General features: G+C 33.5%; 1 protein-coding gene and 1 long non-coding RNA gene across 7 annotated transcripts; both read left to right on the forward strand.

The window, feature by feature from the left end:
• The first annotated feature begins 226 nt into the window (after positions 1-226).
• On the forward strand, positions 227-3,630 carry LOC127838071 (uncharacterized). 2 transcript variants are annotated; one of them, XR_008029639.1, is made up of 3 exons: positions 227-353; positions 936-1,141; positions 3,498-3,630. It is a non-coding gene; the product is annotated as an uncharacterized LOC127838071 (long non-coding RNA). The 2 variants fall into 2 exon arrangements; XR_008029640.1 differs by having other exon boundaries at positions 339-353; positions 939-1,141.
• A 3,267-nt stretch (positions 3,631-6,897) lies between these two features.
• LOC127838070 (glycine, alanine and asparagine-rich protein-like) lies at positions 6,898-21,887 on the forward strand. Of its 5 annotated transcripts, none has more exons than XR_008029637.1 (5): positions 6,898-7,018; positions 13,941-14,161; positions 14,629-18,307; positions 19,484-19,691; positions 20,205-21,887. XR_008029637.1 is itself a non-coding variant. In XM_052365633.1 (2 exons), exons 1-2 carry the CDS (start codon positions 19,493-19,495, stop codon positions 20,285-20,287), a joined length of 282 nt encoding a protein of 93 aa, XP_052221593.1. In that variant the 5' UTR covers positions 19,484-19,492; the 3' UTR covers positions 20,288-21,887. The 5 variants fall into 5 exon arrangements, 1 of the variants encoding a protein (XP_052221593.1); XR_008029634.1 differs by lacking the exon at positions 6,898-7,018 and adding an exon at positions 7,686-7,881 and having other exon boundaries at positions 14,632-18,307; XR_008029636.1 differs by lacking the exon at positions 6,898-7,018 and adding an exon at positions 8,022-8,169.
• The last annotated feature ends 1,291 nt before the right edge of the window (positions 21,888-23,178 follow it).

Below are 23,178 nucleotides of genomic sequence, written 5' to 3' on the forward strand. Positions count from 1 at the left end.
TATTATGTTTAAAGATTATTCGAAATGAACAATGATCTTAATAATATGAACAGTTGTCTGCCAGCCTTGTCATCAAACATTCGAATTAAAATAATATAAGCTATACAGAACGCATATTGACATTTTCAGAAAACCGTTGTCGGCGTATTTGTATGTATTTTTGATTTACATATTACTCAACAAGGAAGTATTTTCGGAAAATGGTTAGCTGTTCCTATTTTTATGGCGTTTTCGTTTCGTCTCACATCTTTCTTTGTGATCTAAATATAGAAAGATAAAAACGAAAGTGCAAACCCGTGTTACATTTCTTTACTAGTGTATTCCAAACAGTGAAGTTTGAGGTGTGTCTGCAGGTAAGTGAGAATAAAAAACTGTATATGTGTATTATTAACAAATATTACAAATATAGCTATTATGCGCAACATATTAATTAATATGTTTATATTAGTAGCTGTTGCTGCTTGTTTTGAGAATTACATTATCGCCTTCGTTATATTCTGGGTTTTTTAATGAAATTCTTTTTTTGCATATTATAATTAAGAAAGTTGGTCAATATTATTTTCATAATAAATGCAATTACTCCAGCAGCATTCCGTACAAGGCATGTATATTCATAAATTAAAATGCAATATCATAGAACAAAACTTTTCATCGTTGCAATATATTTGTTACTAGTGTTTAAACTTAAGAAATTTTATGTTCATTTAAGGTTTAAACTACATGAATTATACTTTAATTTAAGGCATATATTAAAAAGTTGATAAAACCAAGTAATGCAGATTACTTTCAGTAAAATAAAACCATAATCAATTAAAATGTTTGCAAAAACATGAAGGGTATAGCAAATAATTATACAAACACCCCTATTCAGGTAATTTTATCTGAAATAATTAAATACTGTTTGTTTAAACTGATAGCGCATATTATTTCAACAGCAGTCGCTTCATCACCAAATAATCAATAATGGGAAACGGCGGGAATGGCGGTAGTGGCGGCGGCGGCGGTGGTGGCGGTGGAGGCATGTTAGGGGGAGGGGCCGGAGGGGCCGGGGGCAAGGGAGTGAGCTCGTATATGTCAGTGGGGTGCCGTGTTCCGATGGAGGAAATATCCTGGCTAAATGCCCACATAAGATTTTCTCCACGTAAGTCGTGCTGTATACGAGTATGTTGTTTACGTTAAAAGAATTGCGTCTGTCTTGGCACGTTTACATACATGCGATATGTATAAATTATAAGCTCACTTAAAGGTGTATATACTTTTGTTAAGGTATTTCGTGGTGTATGCAAGTATATTTTGTTAACGTATTGAATACAAAATTAAATTAGGTGTATGCAGAACGCAGAATTCATACATGATATACCTCTAAGGATACATGTAATATGGCTCAATGCAACTATAGTCGCATTATTTTATTTCCAAGTAAATAGAAAATGGAAAGTGTTTATGTTTTACTGTGTGCCTTTCCGACTAAATATGAATACAACATTAAGATCAATTAGTGTACATTAAAATTACATTATATTTACATAGCTTGATATTAGGACACAATTGCAAATTATAGTTAATTAAGTGCTTTTCGTTTGCAGCTTTGTAGTTACAGAGTTAATATATTCCTTTACAGTTAAAACATTAATAGTGTTGCATTAAGTTTGGAAGGTAAATTGTTTTACAAAATATGGTTGAACAATCGACAGTTAGTGGTTCACAGCTTGAGACGTTTTCGAGATGTGTTAAGTTGTGTTGAGGGGTATTGCAGTTTAAATATGATTTTATATACACAGTGTAGTTGTTTTCATCATAACACAACGGTTAAATCGACCTTATAAAATGGTGCCTGGTATTTAAATAAAAATATGTACATAAGGTAAATTAGTTTTTTATCAGTTTATGTTTGGAGGTACATTATGTTAATCGAAATGAACTATGAAGTCATAATTTTCTTTTTAGATAATTAAGAAAAAAATGAATTTGATACCACTATATATTACATAACAGACTAGGGAGGCAACATACCACTATATATTACATAACAGACTATGTAGGCAACATACCACTATATATTACATAAGAGACTAGGGAGGCAACATACCACTATATATTACATAACAGACTAGGAAGGCAACATACCACTATATATTACATAACAGACTAGGGAGGCAACATGCCACTATATATTACATAACAGACTAGGGAGGCAACATACCACTATATATTACATATCAGACTAGGGAGGCAACATACCACTATATATAACATAACAGACTAGGGAGGCAACATAACACTATATATTACATAACAGACTAGGGAGGCAGCATACCACTATATATTACATAACAGACAAGGGAGGCAACATACCACTATATATTACATAACAGACAAGGGAGGCAACATACCACTATATATTACTTTACAGACTAGGGAGGCAACATACCACTATATATTACTTCACAGACTAGGGAGGCAACATACCACTATATATTACATAACCGACTAGGGAGGCAACATACCACTATATATTACATAACAGACTAGGGAGGCAACATACCACTTTATGTTACATAACAGACTAGGGAGGCAACATACCACTATATATTACATAACAGACAAGGGAGGCAACATACCACTATATATTACATAACAGACTAGGGAGGCAACATACCACTATATGTTACATAACAGACTAGGGAGGCAACATACCACTATTTGTTACATAACAGACAAGGGAGGCAACATACCACTATATATTTCATAACAAACTAGGGAGGCAACATACCACTTTATATTACATAACAGACTAGGGAGGCAACATACCACTTTATATTACATAACAGACTAGGGAGGCAACATACCACTATATATTACATAACAGACTAGGGAGGCAACATACCACTATATATTACATAACAGACTAGGGAGGCAACACAATAAGTATCGTATTACATAACAGACTAGGGAGGCAACACAACACTATATATTACATAACAGACTAGGGAGGCAACATACCACTATATATTACATAACAGACTAGGGAGGCAACATACCACTATATATTACATAACAGACTAGGGAGGCAACAAAACACTATATATTACACAACAGACTAGGGAGGCAACACAACAAGCATCGTATTACATAACAGACTAGGGAGGCAACACAACAAGCATCGTATTTTACCAATATTAAGTGCAAGTGCTCATGACGTCATTAAAAACTTTTCAAACGTCATACATCATATTGATTTCCGATGTAAAGCTAAGTCTTTGTGATTTTTTTAAATATTTGTTTATATTTTAAAATGGGGGCGTACAGCTACATGTATTTTAAACAGAAAAATCGTATATTCCCTATTCTTTTGTTTTATATCAGGCTTAGCAGAAATATACAAATAGCTCTTCAATCTTCGGCGTTATTTATTCTGAGCTTCACCTGATATATAGCAGAGCGATAGAACAGTAGCATGTTATTCTCTCTATTTATATGTGTTTGTATATTTACAGATCAAAGGTTCGATCATAACAATCCACACCGCTAACAGCATGCATTGCTCAAGTGGTCATCAGAGAAGCTTGACCGTTATCATTTTGAAATCAGAAACTTTGAGTTGTACATCTGTCATTTCGTGGTATTAAAGGGGCCTTTTCACAGATTTTGGCATATTTTGAAGTTTGTCATTAAATGCTTTATATTTATAAATGTAAACATTGGATCTTAAAAGCTCCAGAAAAAAATCAAGAATAAATTAAAACAAGGAAAAAAAAGTAGCCGGTACCAGGGCTCGAACCAGTGACCCCCGGAGTCATGGAGTTAGTCTGAAGTAAAACGCATTAGCCCTCTCGGCTATTCCGCCGAGCATACACAGCATTGGTATTTTATACCTTTTACAAGCAATCTTCGTAGTTTCGTAAATTTAAACGACAAAAACAGAACTCTCCAAATTATTCAATCGTTTCGCGTTGCAACGCTTTATAATTTTTAGGTTTTAAAATCGTCAAAGATACATATAATGGCTATATTGGACTATGGTAAATGTTCAGTAATACGGTTTCCTCACAAATATCATAACTAAAACGAAAATTTGCGAATCTGAAACAACTTTTTTCAATTTTGTCAATTTACCAAACCGTGAAAAGATCCCTTTAAGCACAATAAATTGTGAAATTCGCTGTGCATTTCATGTAATATTAATATGTATATAAGTGTATGTTGATTTCTTTTATTATTTCTTGAGTATTATACGGTGATCTTGTATGTGATTAATAAAGCATACAGGTTAATCAGATCGAAATACAAAATTAATATAAAAAAATACGCTATACTTATTATGTAACCGTCCAATATTAAAAGGTGAGAATTCATACTATGAAGTTAAGCTGTTCAACGAACAGCAATAGTAAAATATTTGTATATGCCGATCATATGACAATAATTATGCAAAGATGTCGAGGTTTAATCACAACCATTCGTTTATATGACTTCAATATTTTACGAATCGTCACAAATTATAATTTACATTCTAGTGTGTTCCGATCTGAACAATATATTGAAACGGTTAACGTACACACAATTCAGAATGTTTACTCTTTGTTTTATAATCATGTTTCTGACACATGGGCATTATATGCATTAGGTAGGTTAATCGTTTATTGAATACTCGTATGACCACTGATTGCAGCTTTCTGTTCCTGTGATTAAAATTTTACAATAAATTGTATCTACTTATGAAAGTCGTGGGATGTGCTGGTCGAATTTGAATTTTTTTGAAACGCGGTACCATATAAGAATGTGAACGTATGTGAAAATACAAAAACCACGTACTCTATAACGCGTAAAACGCACTATAATTATAAGTAACATATCGACCATCTGTTGTAAAAGAATCATAGTTGCAAAGGCCTTTTGATGGAGTCAATAAACAAGATTTGAAAAGGTAAATTTTCATAAAATAAGTTTTTAGCGAGAAGAATATTCCTAGAAAATAGTCAATACATTTAGTTTATTGAAGATATCTTTACAGCATGTCAGATGATTTTAAATGCAAATATTGCTTAACGACGGACGAAACACGACGTGGGACGAGGAAAATGCAAACACAGTCTCACAGTGATATAGGGTTGTGCTGAAACGGTCTCGATATGAAAACATACAAACTCAAAAATATCCAAAATAAAAATGCCCGCTCCTGTTTGTTTTACAGGTGTTTTGAGCAAACAGTTTGCAGTGTTTATACTAGTAAAGTAAAATGAAGATTATCATTTAAAATACTATGAACAATGTAGAACATTAATAACTTAAAGCTTAAAGATCCATAAACACTTCCCAATATAATTATGCTATATAAAACGTCCAACAAAAAAAGCACCATACGAAGGTTAATTACAATTGGAGACCCTTAAACCAAAAATACTAGTATAAAAACGTTTAAAAACAAATATTCTGATTTTTTTAGCATCTAAAAATAGTTCAACGATGCAATCTTTTTTCGTCTTACGGATGAGTCAGGATCGGATTCATTCGGTTTGCGTTCATTGCATTATTTGGGGTGCCCTTGCCTTTGTTTTGCAATTAGGTCCGAGCGTTATTATAATAGATAACGAGCAACTCCAAATCATGGAAAAACTCGATTCTATACTTGACGCAGTTCAATTCAGCGATGTATTGCCCCACATTAACTTAAATTTATTACGTTCTCAATCCTTTTTTTCTGCTGAATCGCTAAGAGCAGGACATCCTCGCTTGAGCTCCGCTAATTAATTACAAAATGATCATTCACGACAATTACGTCATGCTTCCGACGCTGCCCGAAGCTTTTCTCGCGGTTGCTCGTAAATGTTTGTATATCTTCGGGGGAATTCAAATGAAATTTATTGAACCAAAAAAGAAAGGTTTTTTACGCAATATTGGTTTATTTTGAGTTTTTATATATCTGTACAACTTTAAAATAAATGTTATCGTAAAGTCATAGTAACATATGATGCTCTGTTATATTACCAAATATTACAACTAGATAGTTGACTTTATCGGCGACTTGCTACGCGTGTGTACAATTTTGTTTTGCTTTACATTATTTTCAGAAATCCTCAAATGAGTCGAGATTCTAATACTTGTTAGTGGGATCCCACGAATATATTTTCATGGCATGGTCTCAGTTGTTGTGACAGCTCACGCTTTTGTCCTTTGAGAAAAATGTATGAATGGTACACAAACTAGAACAACGTTTATTTTTAGAGCTCACGTAATCAATAATTAAATTGATATTCATACTGATGATATGTTTATTGCTTTGTTTTTTCATGTTCAGCACAGTTTGTATTAATACGGTCGATTAGCTTGCTGCTGATGCTGATGTTGTTACTGCTGCTACTTGTACCTGGACCATACTTCATACAAATTCTTGTAAATCTATATGAATATTGTTGTTGTAGTATTTTTTATTTTTAAGCATTAAAAGTTATAGCTAAAAAGAACACATTTTGGCGAATCATAGTACGTTCTTAAAATGTTGGTGTTATGTAATTTATCCGCTTTAAATACATAAAAAGTTATACCCAAATAGAACACAACCTATGTTGCACAAAAAATCGGACCGCGGTACTCCATTTATCGGACAGAAACATTATAATGTATATTTAATGTACTACTATATAGGGATAATACACGTTTTCGAGGGCATGATCATCTGCGGGCGCTCGAAACATCCGTTCCTGCCGAGAAAATGTGTATTTTCGCTATTATTGCATAAACAAATCACACATACAAAAATAATTTTAAATAACATTGAAAACAATATGTTTTGTTCATTCGACATCGACAAAATAATTTGATTATTTCAATACAGTTCAAGGTTGTGTTTTACATATGCCTCACTCGGTCATCATCCGAAATGACGAGGCTTTACCTTTGGATAGGCAGTTTTCGATTTAAAATGTGTTTAAACAGTGGATTAATGCAAGGTTGAAATGCAGCCGCGCACAGTAAGAAATGAGGAATAATTTTGGAATTTACAGCAGGAACGTTGAAGGTACATAAACACTTACATTTACAGCATAGCCTTTTAAAAGTGTTGAGTAAATAACCTTAACTTCATTGACGTTGCCGATAAAATAAAGCTGTTGTCAGAGAGTGCAGATGGTATAACTTGAAAAGTGGATTGAAATAGTCATTATCACTGCATGCATGAGGAAACTGAAGCTTATTTAGTTCCCCATTTATGCTTGGAAAGTCGTCGAAGGCTGAAGAAGGGAAGTAACTGCGCGTGGACCAGATTATGGATATGAAAAACACATAACAGGGCTTGAACGGCAGGTGAATCGCATTGTTAATACACGATTTCTCCCGTTCAAGCCCTCCTTTTGCCAAGTTTCTGCACCCCGCCAGAGGGCATTATAGATAGAGTTTATGCAATAATTGCATATATAGCTTGTTCTCTACAAATATCAAACAGTAAAAGCCGATGTTACAAAACGCATAGGGACATTATCAGAAAACACTTGTTAAAATAGCTTTTGGTTTCATATATTACTCATAATTACGGAATCCGGATAGGGCCTAGTTGATCATCGCGAGACAGTCGACAACTCAGTCGACAGTAAAGATTTTCTGCATTTTTTTTCTAAAACCCAGCGCGATATACGACACTCAAATCTGGATTGTCGCATGTCGACTTCAAATGTCGAGTGTCATATCGTGCGTCGCTTGAATGTTGTGCGTCGACCTCGAAGCTTGGCATGCGACAATCAACTTGGCACTATCTGTATTCCGTACATAATTGAACTGTATAAGCTGTTCCTATTTTTAAGTTTTTCGTAGAGCGCTATTCAATCAATAAAGCGAAAGTTCAAGATGTAACCATACTTTACATTTGTATTGTCGGTGTATCAAAAGGTAAGACCTATTAAATAAATATATTTCATTTTAGTTATATTTACAAATACTATAACCGCATTATAAAAGTTGTTGTTGACAACTTTAGACATACATAAACTTTCATACTTGTTAGGTTAGAAGGTAGAGAAATGCAGTTTATTACTCGTGATAGTTTTTTCTTTACAGCTATACTTTCGTTTTGGAATCTTGGATAGTTTAACTGTATTTAACGTCTAGCGATGCATTTCACTATTGACTGACGAGAGTATAATACGATTTTACGTTGAGGAGCTATAGTAACACACAGTACGTAGAATAAAAAAAAATATATATATATATTTAAATGTGCATTTTTTATTTCACGTATATTTTACAGACTTTAATAGTTTTTAGTGTTAAATAATTTAGAATTTAAAGACACGTAACAAGAATACACGTTATGATGAAGGATTTCTTTGTGAAGGGTATTCGATAATTTGAGTCGCGAAATGGTAAATGGTGAAAACGGAAGAATTAAAGGTGGAGGGCTAGGAGGTGGTAGACAATTTGAAGGTGGCAGTGGTGGTGAATCCTTAGTAGTGGAGGCAGTGTTAGAGGCGGTGGTGGAAGTCTCTGCAAAGGTGGTGGCTGCGGAGGCGATCTTTTGCGCCAAGGAAACAATGTGGACTCTTTGGGGGAAACGGACAAATGAAAAATGATGTTCTTGAAGGAAAGGGCAAAATATGGTGAACGATGTGATAAAAGGCATGGTAGAAAGTTCAGTGGAAGCGACGGTACGGACGTTGAAGTGGGACATAACGTAAGAGGTGAAAAAGATGACAGAGGATGGTCGTTAAAGCAATGTTTATATCAATACATATATAAATATATATTTTATTTATATAAATATATATAATAATATAAATAATAATAATATATTTTATTTATTTATTTATGTATTTACATACATATTACATATCGTTACTATAATTAGTAACAAAACGGCGAGCCGTTATTCGTATCTAGCGGGCCAATATAATTTATATCGGACCGATTAGCCGGGCCGATTTTTCATATCAGACAAGAATGTGATCGCGCGGATTATACAGAAAGAATGGAGTCCACATTCCGTCTTAGCCACCCTGTGATAAATTAAATTAAGCCACAACACAACATAGGAATCGAACATAATATTATAACATAGCACACACTTTTGATAATACAAATATCGATTGAAACTGAAATTCGACTGTACATTAAATGGATGCCTCGTTGTGTGCTTTAACAAGATTCGTCTAACAGCAATCTTTCCGAAACGTAGGACCGTTGGACAAGTCCGTTAAAAAGCTCGTCGGTCTTCCAGATTGTCTGTCTTTTACGGACCGAATGTCCGGTAAATATTTGATTCGCATGGAGGTTAATATTTCACACGATAACACGTTCAAAACAGTTTTTAAATTAAAACATCGATATTAAAATAGCGCAGCGAACTTATGAATATTCATGCAGTTGTGTTCTCTCATAGCCTCGCGATATTGTTATGTTAATAGTGAAACAAAGAACTGCGCGTTTATTGGGGCAATGGGCCGATACTAAAATCAGCATATATGGTTCCATACATTCGTTATTTGCACCGCAAAAGCAGGAAAACATAGGCCGCGCTGTGTTTTGACATCTTATCAAGGACTCTTCGCAAATGTAACAACAGTGGATTAACGAAATTTGCCCAATATGCCTTGTTTGGTCAAATGTTTTTCTGTCTGGTAAATAGAGAATAATAGTTTAGTGTTGATTATAGATCAGGTTTATCATGCGAGGCTTAGAAAACAAAAAGCACGAGCCTCGGCGATTGCTTTTTCGTTTTCGTGCCAAGCATGATAAACCTGATCTATAATCAGCACTAACCTATTATTCTATTAATCCCACTTTTTATTCATTAAACCTTTTTTATTTTAACAAATTTACTTTTCATGAGTGTTTGTCGTATTTTGATAATGACTGTAGTGTTACCAAGGCCTGTGTATTACTCCGCGTCCCAAAAATAACCGCTGATCAAATAATCATTTATTAAATCAGAATATCGTTGTGTGACAAAGAGTCGTGCGTTACTAATTACAATTTTATTCATATTGAAGTACAAATCTAAAAGTTTTATAACATCAATATAGCATTTAGTTGATTTATACAAGGACCTAAATTTGTCTACAACGTAGCCTAACAACGTAGCACGAGCCGCTGATAGTAGATGAAATTTAATCAACAGGGCTTTAATCAACCGAATTCGATGTAAAAGTGGGATAAAATGTTTTTCGGTCTAGTAAAATGTCAAAATTTACAAGACTATATGTGTAAATTTCGGTTAAGGACCTAAATAGTATGATATGTGATTAAGACAATAATACATCTATAATCGGCCCTAGCCGCATTAGGACACTCGGGCCGTTATGTCGACAGCGGGCCGATTATAGACGTCCTTCCCGGCTCTGCCGTGTATTATCGTTTATATTACATATCATACTATTGTGTTCCGTCATTAATTTTTATGACAGAACCAGCTTTCCGTACTTTTATTTTCATTAAATAATTACGCAATTAATGAGGTTTCTTATTTAACGTTATTTCTGTGATGAAACACATCAGTTTTAGCTGAACTGTCTGGATTTAAGAGACAACAATTCAGACGTGGAGTGTTAATTTGTTTTTATTTAGCAGTTAGATCTTTTTTAAGCATCAAACGAATCCAAAACGTATTTCGGAGTGTGTGTTTGTCATGCATAATTTAAATATGAAAAAAAATGTTATCGCTACGACAAGACATTGGATTTCGTAAATCGTATTTTTTCTCGGACAGTGATTAGCATTCGATTCAATGGTTAAAAAGTGTGGTTTAAAATCAATATTGATAAACAGATGCATTAACAGAAAACGGAATTGCAAATCGTTGTTATTTTATAATTATGAGCATCTAATAAAAGTTGTCAACGAGGTAAGTGTAATTTTTACTAAAATTTGTGCTGTTTGATGAATTATGTTAAAGCTGATATAGAGGCATCAATCAAATGTACAAAAGAGTTTCAGTTTCAATCGATAGTTGTATTATCGGAATTGTGTGCTACGCGTCATTATCTTTGATTCTTTCGTTGAGTTGTGGCTAAATTTTATTGATCATCTTTGGCTAAGAATGTGGATGCCATTTTGTTCAGTTTGAGCCGCGTGACCCCATTCTTTTCAGATATGAAAAATCGGCGGGCCCATATTATTTATATTAACCCGCATTATAACAAGAACGGCCCGCTCGCGACGTTATATTGTTACTATTTATAGTAACGGTATGTAATATATAAACGATAACACACGGCAGAGCTGGATCGGACGTCTAAAATCGGCCCTAGCCGCATAATCACCCCGATTATAGAAGTCCGGCCCAGCTCTGCCGTGTATTATTGTCGAAGTAAAATGTTGTTCAATTTTACGAAGAACACTTTCTAAATGTTATATTTTCTGTTATTTCCCAATTCAGATCTTTAAACATGGCCATGTCTATGTTTTCTGTCCCTGTTTCCTAACAATTGTATTATTATTTTGTTTTACTTATTTAAAAAAAATGCAACTAAAAATACGATTAGTTTCATTATGTATCAAAACGACTGCTGTATACTTAAACTTTTTTGTTTGCTACATGTGTATCAATATACTTACTTTTAAATCGGCTACGTATTTTGGAGACAGAACCATGCTGTAGCATTTAAAACCTCTCAAAATGACATACCATACCAACTATAATTATTATTTAAATGAAACTATGGAACTACATTCATTACATAACAGGGTCAGCTTTGATTGAACCTTCTGGTTAAGCGTTGTTATTATGTTGTTTTTGTTTTGATATTGAGTACCGTATTTGAAGTATTTGTTACCGAAATAGATTAAACTTTGAATGGGCTTGTTCAAAGGTTTTAAAACCGACAATTTTAACAATTAAAAAAGGTTTAAAAATTTAAAGAATAATTTTAATATATGGGAAACGTAACCATACGGGCGTAGCAATTGTAACTGTGAATATGTGTTGGTGTACTACTATCATCCGTTGCAATTGGTATACACTATCCCTTTATCTAAACACTATGCGATAACATGTTCTGTCCTTTGTGGGTAAATTTTTAACACATTACACTCGTGTTAACGTATAACATCATTAAAAATCTCCTCTGCATTTGAGTAAGATTTGAAAACCGAAGACAGAAAGTCAAATTAATAGTGTTTGAAGAAAATGAATGTTCAGCTAGACCTTAAGGACAGAAACCGCATTATGACATAAGGTACACGACAGACGACTTATTTCTAATTCAATAGTTGCACATAAGCATTAGACATGACGTTTAACGCATCAATTTCATACAATTGGTAAAACTAGGGTCGCAGTTTTTGACTCAACACGATTTGCATGATATTTGTAGTTTTTCTTTTACTTCTCTACTATGCGATACCAGTAACGTCCATACAATGCTCGCATACAAATTGATGTGGAACCATTTCATTTATTAAACCAACTTAGAAAATTAAGAAAAACAGCCACAACATCAACTTGTAATAGTTATACAATATAACATATTGTTGCTATAAAAAGTAGCATTATGCCAAAGGCCATCCTGCCGTTATGCCGGTATCAGGTCGATTATAGATAGCGCAGCCGTTTGTTTTTACTATTCGTTAAATGTTCTTTTTATTAATAACGACACATTTCGTCCTTATGCTACTTTGATACTTGTAAACACGTTAAATATACATATTAACTTATACCAAATGTGGTCTGTTTGTGCGTCAAATGAAAAAGTCTTTATTAAGGCTGTACAAATAAACACAGACAATAAATACGTTTTCTATTAGGGAATACGGACAGTAGTTTACAAGCTTCGTAAGAGAAAGGTTTGACACAATGAACGTTATCTATCTTAATGTTTATTTGAGTTCTGGATTTTCAATCCGTGCATTCAAATTTTACTGGTAAGAACTGTTGTATCTTAATAGCATTTCAAATATAAATACAACTTACATGTGACATATATTATCAACGTGCAAAAGTTTTTCGAATTTCGGGTTTGCAACAGTAGCGGAGGGTATCAAAGTCAACTTAAATACAAATTAAAAACAAGGTCCTTTTTAAAATACAAAACAAAATAAAAAAGAACTAATATATGGTTTATATAATGTATGCTTTTATCACATGCGATACACTGTTTCCCATGTAATATAACCATTACATATATTTTATCCTTCACATGTGTAATATACTTTTTAAGAGTTTTCAATGGCTTAGTTTTCGTTTATTGACCAATCGCATTATTGTTATTTTGCTGAAATGACGTTGCAACGTCAAATGACGTCACGAACTGTAAACAACATTCGGAATTTATAATTATGTTTGCATAAATATTTCTTCAATTTGCTTATTTAAAAGCATGTGATAAAAAAGATCTGACACTCGTTGTCATATCATACCATATTTTATAAAACCCGTCAAGGAAATTCGTTAGTAAACTCGCCAAAGGTTCGCTTACTAACACAATTCCTGAACTCGTTTAATAAAATATGGTATGATAACTCGTGCCAGATCCTATATGTAAGTGTATACCTTATAGATGCATACATTGACTTTGCATGTGACATCTTATCTTGAGAATTTAAATTGCAATATATTTGTTTTATCTTGTGCATTCTAATCCATTTTTTGGTCTTAATTGGAACTATACGTTTCTCATTTACAAACTTTATATAAAATGTGCATTTAAGGAAATCAAAGTGTATTGACTTTTAATTATGTTTCGGGTTTAGTTATGGTATAATTAAAAGCAATAGTTTGTAGTACTTATGTACACCACTCTTTTAATAAGTGCACCTGTTTTTCAAAAACGGTTTAAGAAAATATTTCAAATTTCATAGCAATTGTTAATTATTGCAGGTCCCGTTCTATGGCGGGGAACCTGTTTTTCGAATTCAGGTTTTTGTGTTTATCGTGATTTTTATTGTGTCAGACTGCTGAAATTGCTTAAGTTTCACTGTGTTTATATTATAAAATAATATCTGCGCATTATTTTCAGTTTTGAAGAAGTAAATTTCTGAATGGGAAACGGGGGTCCCGGTGGCTGTGCAAACGGCCCAGGAGGACGCGGAGGCGGTGGTGGTGCGGGAGGTGGGTTACTTTTTGGCGGAAATGGAGGTCAAGGAGGAAATGGGCGAGATGACGCTTTGAAAAAGGATGGGAACATCAACATCAACATTGTCAATGGACAGGTGGAACCCGAAAGCGACAGCGATGAGGGTGTGTGTTTTGTTTACGACCTTATTGATCATATATTAGTATTTTTGTTCATTTTAAGACATATTCAATAAAGCCGATATAAGGAAATTAGTTCGGGCTAAACTTATTCATTTGGTTTAATGTGTTTCTTTTATTTATCATTTGTTCATGATTGTGTATTTTTCTTCTAATTTGTCAAAGTGTAACATATTAGTTGATAATATGAAATGAAAACGAGCGTTTTTTCTAACTTTGTTAACGTATGAGAAATATATATCACAGAAGATGAACATTACAACTTGCTGTCGTTCATTGAAAACTGTTACACGATATCCACCCGATCTGTTTTATTTAAAACACACTTTAACGCATAATATTAAATAACGGCATTAGATCTTAAATCATATGTTGGGGAAATTACGACACAATAGTAACTAATACTTCTATATAAATGACATAATATGAAAAACGTGTTACTTTTCATTTAGTAGAACCTACTCCACGATGTACTAGGTGTGGAAATCGCCCTATACAGGAAGTAGGCAACCGATCTGCAAACGCCGGGCGTTAAGAATATTAGACCAACGAGAGTATGCCAATACTTCAAACAAACAAAAAACTTGATTTTGATTATTTATCTATGGCAGTGTCATTTAATATTAATATTTACTGTTAAGGGCTCAAACATCTGGCATACGAAACATATACATTAATTTTAAATCGTCGCACAATTTGTATCATTGTTTCTGATACATATCAAGGAGTAAATGTTATTCTTTGTTCCAATCGTTTGACCTGACTTGATTGACGTAACTATTGTACGATGTCATGTGGTATTATATTTTACAGACACATGGAGTATGTGTTATGATTGTGTGACTTCCTTGACAAAAAATGTCTTAAAATATTGTAAACTTCCATGCCGTACTTTGCCAATCAATATGTATTAACCATAATAATATCATAGTGTCTGAATGTATGTTCGGTTACAAAGTATCTCTTTCAATCAATATGTAACATTGTCTTACAAGTATATGGGTATCAAGTCTATATAACCGTCATAGTTGTATCTGTATGTTAATTTCCGATGACACATTTTTTCTCTATAATTTTGATGGCCCTATATTCGTATTCGTAAATGTTTATTTCATCGCTTGCAAATCACCTCTTTTATAGACAATTTAACATTACAAAGAGTCTAAAGATCTGTTTGCAGGTTTGTCTGTATGAGCTGCTATTTCTCAAATCGTTTCAGTATTATATTTCTTTATTTAATGCTTTCCGGTGGTTTATAGAGAATTATCAGTGAATTAAAACTGATAATTTCACTGTTTCAAACAGTGACAATTATCAGTGACAATTATCGATAATTTGCACTGCCTACTGTGAAATGATGTCATTTTTTTGACGAAATGACGTCATTATCCCACCGACATTCTTTAGTTAAACTCTTTAACAATGTATATAAACTGTGAAAAAAAGCACTCGTGAAAATATTATTTTCTATGATCACTCGTGAATTAAAATCGATAATTCACCGAATCCAACACATATCCTCTATGTATTTAAAAAATGCTGAGACACTTATTGCGGAAGGATAATATTTTTAGTCAATTTAAAAGAAAGACGTTCGCAAAACAATGAAATATTGCGTATTTCCTACTTTGTGCTGTTTCTCTATTGTTTGTGTTTTATGTCAAGCTTTTTGTAATTAGTTACTTCATATATACAGACATAGAATATTTCCTGCTTGAATTACTCTTTTACTTGTAATGGAACCTTTTTCACGTTTTGATAAATTGACAAAGTTGAAATCAATTGTTTAATATTTGCAAACGTTAGTTGTTGCCATGATATTTGCGAGCAAACAGTTATACTGAAAACATATCCATTATACGCATTGTTGAAGATTTAAAACCCTGAAAATTATATAGACCTACACACGCAAAACGATTGAACAATTTTGACAGTTCTGTTGGTATCGTTTTATTTTATTATATTATATATTGCTTATATTATATATACAATACACTACTCACGGAGCCCGGACGGCCGAGTGGTTTCAGTGCTAGACGTTTACTCCAAGTGTCATTGGTTCGAGCCCTGTTTCGGATTCCTTTTTTTTCTTCAATTTTATTATTATTTTTCACTGGTTATATTTAGTTCCAATGTTTACAATTATTAAAATTAAAGCATTTAATGACAAACTTCAATAAATGCCAAAATCTGTGAAAACGTCCCTGTAAAATATTTTGGTAAATAATTCAATATTAAATAACGTTTATAGGAAAGGTGACATTCGTACAATCACGTAAAGCAACCAAGAGTAACAAAACATATTAAAAATTTTGAATTGTTTTATAGCAAACTTGTTAATCTTTTTGCAATAAAATGTGCATTAAACATCAATGGCAAAGTTTTCAGATAATGGCCTTGAACTTAGATTATAAATAAGATGCTACAGCAGAGGCAACGCCGAGAACAGTACAATTTTCTACAATCTTCAGTCTTTTACATTTCATAAATATTATCATCAGGACTAGGTTTCATTCACTCTGTTGTCGTTCCATGCTCTCTGCCAGTTATGTTAACGTCATGCAACATATTGGTTTCGTTTTTTTTCGTAAGTGTCTTACTTCACAGGACTTAACGAATGTCCAGACATATTGAGATAAAAGTGAAAATAAACGTTTAAAATACCCCATATTGAATCAATCAATTTTAACTGTCGATGTTTTCTCTTCAGGACAAATCTTCAGTCCAAATCGATTACAAATATTTATCATCACATCTTACTCTAAACGATGATGTGTTTCTGTTTTTATTGGTAAAGGGAAAAAGACAGAATACTCGTTTAAACGAAAAATGTCTTTACAAATATAATCCACGTCTGTGTTTAATATGAAAATAAATAATGTCAAATGAACCTGTTGTTATGAACAAAGTGCATCTTCAGCTGGGTCAGAAGAAGAGAACCCTGATTAAAGCAAAGGTTCTAATATTTATTGCTGAAGAATAAGACAAAGCACTGTTGCTGCACATGAGCAAAAGACATGACGCAAACACTCTAAACGAATACATATAATGCCTGAAACTAGACTAACCTTTTTATATCAAAACATGGCATGCGCAGTTTTAGTCATTTCTTATCATACTCTCTTCTGTGAGACCAGTTATGCCCACAGAATACCTTCTAATGGAAATGTTTAATCTAAGCATGCATTAAATAAAGCGTGAACGAATAAACTGCTCAATAATTCTCATCAAAAAAAATATCGCTTATTTGTATCCTTTCTCTAAGCCATCCAGTTATATTACACCACCAAAGCATCAGTCTAAGTAAAGTATGCATTGCATATATTCTTAATCTAAGGCTAGTTGAACACGGGGCAAGTCGCTTTCGGATCCTTCAGACAAAGTTATGAACCAATTAACGGGCGCTTTTAGAATTTCTTCGAGTTTTAAACAATCGAGCCGCGCAGTTTAAATACCGATTAAATGAACACATTTAAAGTAAAAATCATTACCCGACTAGATGAACTATGTTGTCTGGGGAAAAACGTAAACAAAATCTCCAAGAGTGGCTTTCAATAAAACGTCCTGCTCACTCCATGAGTTGGCTCCTGTTTTGTTTTAATAGGTTTTCCAAATTGGCGATTCCATACATTAAGTTTATTTTTAAACAATGAGCTTACATTTGTTTCGAACATGTTAATGGGCGTATTCTAGTATGCAAAACCCGAAATATTGTACACACACGTTACAATTGCATATAATGTTATTATCCCGTGTGTTCTTCTCGAGTGAAGAATTTACTTGACGGGAATGGGTTTTAAAATGCGATATGAGGTAGTTTAAAAAATGGACGTGAAATTTTGAAACGTGTTCTCAATCTCAAAGACTGACAAGTCGGTCAATTAGCATTACAACGGAGAGGGATCCCAAAGGAAATATTTATAAACTAAGAACAATGTGATGATGAGTGAGTTAAAAATAATCACAACTTTCAGTTTCGACATCTATTCTTAACCCGTCTAAAATTACAGAATCTTACGTGTAGAAGGTAATACAAACGCGCATGTTCTTCTTAAACTGGAATTGTTTTAATTATTTCACGTTTCTTTCTACATATTAAGTTTTTGCAGTGGTACATGCGTTATTTGAAAGGTAATATCAGTTTATGTGTACTTATTGTTTCTTATTTTTATACTTGTTTTTTGGACAAAATTATCTATTATGATATCAACTCAAATATAAGTTTTAACGGTACATCACCAAATATCATCAAGATTGAATCATAAAAGTTGAAAACAGTGTTTTTAGTTCTGCACAGATAACGTAATTGTTCGACCTTGGTAAGAGTGCTAACATAATATTTGCTTTGTTCAGGGTAAATTTCATTGTAAATTGAAAAAAAAAAGATGGTTTGCCAATGTAACATTCACAAAAATTGTAATAATGATATTTAACATCCAGGTGTTAAAGCAAATTCCAACACATTGCTTCATGGAAAAGCGGGCTGAAATATTTAAGTAAAGAAATCCATAGGATCCATTTATTTGACCACAAATTAAAATTGTTAAGAAAATTTCTACATAAACATCTTATCTTTAAGAGCTTGGGATATCCATTGTATAGGTCAAGTCAAGGTCACCAAAACGTACAATATGGATTTGTTTATATCTCACCTCCTACAAGATTGACCTAATCCGATTGGCTTAGAGCGGTCACGTGCCCGTAGAGTATTTTCCATACACCCCGATTAATTTCCATACTACCCGAGCAATCGAGTAGTCGGTTGAGATAAAATCGTAACACCGTTAGTAACTGAAGGTGTATGGGATATACACCCTTTGTAATTTAATACCATACTCGAGCTTCCCATATACCGTCAGTTACTAACGGTGTAACTAATAGTACTATATTGTGCAGTGTGTTCAAACGTTTCGTGTTAGTTGTTTCGAATTTATACACGTAATATATATTAGGTTAATATTTATATAATTTTCTTATTTAAAAGCATGTGATAAAAAAGATCTGACACTCGTTGTCATATCATACCATATTTTATTAAACTAGTCCAGGAAATTCGTTAGTAAGTTCGCCAAAGGCTCGCTTACTAACAACAAAATTCATTAACTCGTTTAATAAAATATGGTATGATATGACAACTCGTGCCAGATCCTATATATATGTTTGTTTTTGTGTTTTGTTTAGTAATTTGTGTTGTGTTATAGTGTTTTAAATGTGTTATATAAATACAGAAATTCGTGCATTAATGTTAATTTTCTTCTGGTAGAGCCGAAGTTTACTTTTTAATATTAAAAAAAAAATCTTTTTCAGTTTCGGAGAATGGGTAACGGGGGAAACGGGGGCAGTGCAAACGGCCCCAATGGGCGGGGCGGTGGGGGTGGTGCCGGAGGTGGATTAATTTTTGGCGGAAAAGGAGGTCAGGGGGGTAACGGGCGAGAAGAAGATGTAAACGGGAATGGGAACATCGACCTTAACATTGGCAATGGACAGGTGGAACCTTATACCGGAAGAAATGAAGGTGTCTGTATTGTTTTTGACATTGTTGATTATAAATTAACATTATTTTCCAATTCGAAACAGATTTCAGCTCAAGCTTACACACAGAAAGTTGATTTGGCTAAACGTATATATTTACATAATTGTTTTCGTTATGATGATCAGTTGTTTTTGCTGTTTTCAAAATGTTTCATTGTGTTTCACCGCTTTACTAATAAGGTTTTACATAGATTATTATCTTCCATGTCTCGGTCAAAATAATAATATTTGAAAATGTTTAATTATAGCGTTATTTCTAAATTCTATAATTTGGTAGAAATTGCGTTTTAACCTAAAATAAACATAACATGTTTTAATTTATTCACGTTGCTACACGATAGTCATCTAATCTTATTTGAAACACACGTAGAAACAAAGTATTTAATAACGGTATTAGATTTATATAGCAAAAAGTGTGTAACCACAGAAAATTAATAACAAAAATACATGTTTCTTAATTAAATAAGTAACAAAATATGAAAATGTCTTCTTTTAGAAGAACCCGTACGACGAAACCCCGTGGGAGAAAATATCCCAATACAGGAAGAAGGCAACCGATCTCAAAACTTCGGGCGTTAAGAAAGTTAATCCAAGAGGAGTATGAACATCGTGCGATTGAAAGTGATGTTGACTATATTACTGTGGTAGAATAGTTTAGTATGCATCTTTTCTTGTACGGACACTGGCATTTGAGACATTCACATTTATTTTGACAATCTATTTTGAACATTGCATACACTTGATCATTATCGTGTACCACTTAGTGAATGTATTTCTGTGTTCCAATCTTTTGTCCTGAATGGATTACATTTACTATTATAAATTTACTATTGTTTCCATCTCTTTGTGTTTCTTTCACTTATACATTGATTATTTGCGATGATTCTGTTACTTCACTTGGAAAATAACACTCGACCATGAATATTGTTAATTAACATACAGTTTGTGTCCATACATTTTTAATAGGCATATATCAGAGAAAGTGATTGGATTGTTATAGTATATCTTGATAGATATCTTGTGCCACTCAATATTTAATATTTTCTTACTAGTATCTTGTAATTGTATGTGTTTATTCTTTATAAGTGTACCTGTGTGAATTTCTGTGTATCATTTCTCTAGAATCATAACCTATTACTCTTTATATTAAAGGAGCCTTTTTACGTTTTGGTAAATTGACAAAATTGAAAAAAAAATGTTTTAGGTTCGCAAATTTTCTTTGTAGTTATGATATTTGTGAGGAAACAGTAATACTGAATATTTAACATGTTCTTATATATCCATTATATGCATCTTTTGACGATTTAAAAACCTGAAAAATATAAACGTCAATACATGTCAAATTCTGTGAAAAGGTCCCATTAATTGCTGATCGCGTATTTTTCTCAATAGTGTTGACGATGCCATGCTTTTTGCGTTACTATTCATTAAATCGCGTGTACATAATCTTATTTATAGGCACATTTATTTCTAAATATCGCAATTTGTTCACATATATGTTTTATGGAACTTGTACACTGGTGTGCATGCTTCAATATGATCTAGCTTAATGCGCTACTACATCCCGTATGGTTCTAATATATATAATTACAGTTGTATTAGGAAAATGTGATATTCAATTAAGTAAAAGTAAAATGACATTTAAAAAAAAAAGAATGAAATACTCGGAAACAAATGGGGCTAGAAGATATCAAGTTTACTTACATGTGGACGAAAATGTCTTTAATCGTATTTAGTAATACTTTAACGAAATTAGAATTGTTCCGTTCTACTTGCGAGGATGATGTATTGTTGTATTCGTGTTGCAAAGCTGTAACACAGTTTGTACTGTCTACTTAGTTTCACAAAGACAATGACATGTCGCAGAATAAAAATGCTCTAGTTGGGATAAAGATAAGTTTTCTGTAGTTCCCTTATTGTTGTAAACTGTTTAAATATAGCCATATGCTAATTGCTGGTTGTGTATTATTTCTCCGTGGAATTGTTAACTTGCCATACATTTATAAAACGATTGCTTATATTTGAGACAGATGCGTAGTTGGTGTATTGTTGTAAAGCACAAAATCAAATTTTACTATCGACTTTAAATAACCATATGCATAATGCTTGTGTTCTACCTTTTATAGTGCTTTTGTTTTGCGTTATGCTGTTTGGCATTTAGTAAATTGTTATAACCAAGGTTTAACTCGCATTTAAACCACTTAAATATATATTGGTAATTTATGCATTATTGTACGACTTTGGAGGAAGTTGAACATACTTAATACTAGTAATACGTTGGTATTATGTGGTCCGGTAGGGCAAGCACAATCCCGGGGTACTCAACTTAAACGTACCCCGTAGTTTTGCCGGGTGCACTTAAGTATATTTTCCGTACCCGTTGTACGTTTCAGTATACCTAAGAGAACGTGCGGTACTTTAAATTAGTACCTGATCCGGCAGACAAATGCGATTGGTTATTGTTGACTCAGGTACTCATTTTAAGTATCCCGGGTTCTCTATACTACAAAGCACCAGTCGGAAGAACAAAACACTAAATAGTACACCAGAGTACGCCCAGGTTCCTTTAAGAATATGTTCGGTACCAATAATAAATTGAAGTATACTTACATGTAAGAATATCCAGGGAAATGAGCGTCCTTCGCTTAGAAGCGCTACCAACCAATGACCAAACCGGAAAGCGTTCCATTTAAATGAGAATGATTGACTGAAAACTTATCTTCAGTCCCATAGAGAGAAGGTGTTGGTTGTAGATATGGTTATAACTTTCTTTAACCTTTTTGACCGCTTGGTTGTTAATTTATGTAAAATCCTAAAAAGGTATGCAACAGTTTATGTTATTAGACGATAAAGGCGAATGTAATAGTGTGTCTGAGGCAATGATTATGTTCGTTTAAACCTCTGGTTAAAATGGGAAGAGGACAACGACAACGAGCGGCTAGGCATGGTATTGTAATTCGCATAGGGGGGGGGGGGGGGGGGGGGGGGGGGGGGTAGAGGGTTAAGGTTACGGTTAGGGGTCGGGTTTGGGTTAGGGTCAGCCTTAACCCTAACCCAACCCCTAACCTTAACCCTAACCATAACCCAGGGTTATCTCCCCAATACCATGCCTCGCTCGTTGTCCTCTTTAAAATAGTCGTAAATTATCCTACCTGCGCATTGCTTATGCATGCATACCGAGTGAAGGATGTTTTAGACGCGTTACCCATCGGGGCATCGACAAAACGATACGCTTGCAGATAAGAGTTTTTAAACAGTAAACTTGGTGAACAATATAATGCTTGCGGACAAGTAAACGTATATTTATAAAAATGCAATAACGGGCTTTGTCTAAAACGTTTAATCTGGCGAACAACTCGAACTTAATTATCAAATAACATAATTAATGCACTCGTCTTATTCGTTGGCTACAGAATTAGCGTGGCTTAAAAGTCATTCGCCGACAACACAATACATTTAGCTTGAGCTAC

This window comes from Dreissena polymorpha, chromosome 7 (genome assembly GCF_020536995.1).
Source record: "Dreissena polymorpha isolate Duluth1 chromosome 7, UMN_Dpol_1.0, whole genome shotgun sequence".
NCBI lineage: Eukaryota > Metazoa > Mollusca > Bivalvia > Myida > Dreissenidae > Dreissena > Dreissena polymorpha.

What these genes read in the sequence shown, in the direction of transcription:
- LOC127838070 (XM_052365633.1), top strand. Translation starts at nt 19,493, where the DNA reads ATGGGTAACGGGGGAAACGGGGGCAGTGCAAACGGCCCCAATGGGCGG. An exon ending in TTATACCGGAAGAAATGAAG is followed by an intron (nt 19,692 to 20,204) that starts GTGTCTGTATTG and finishes GTCTTCTTTTAG; the next exon opens with AAGAACCCGTACGACGAAAC.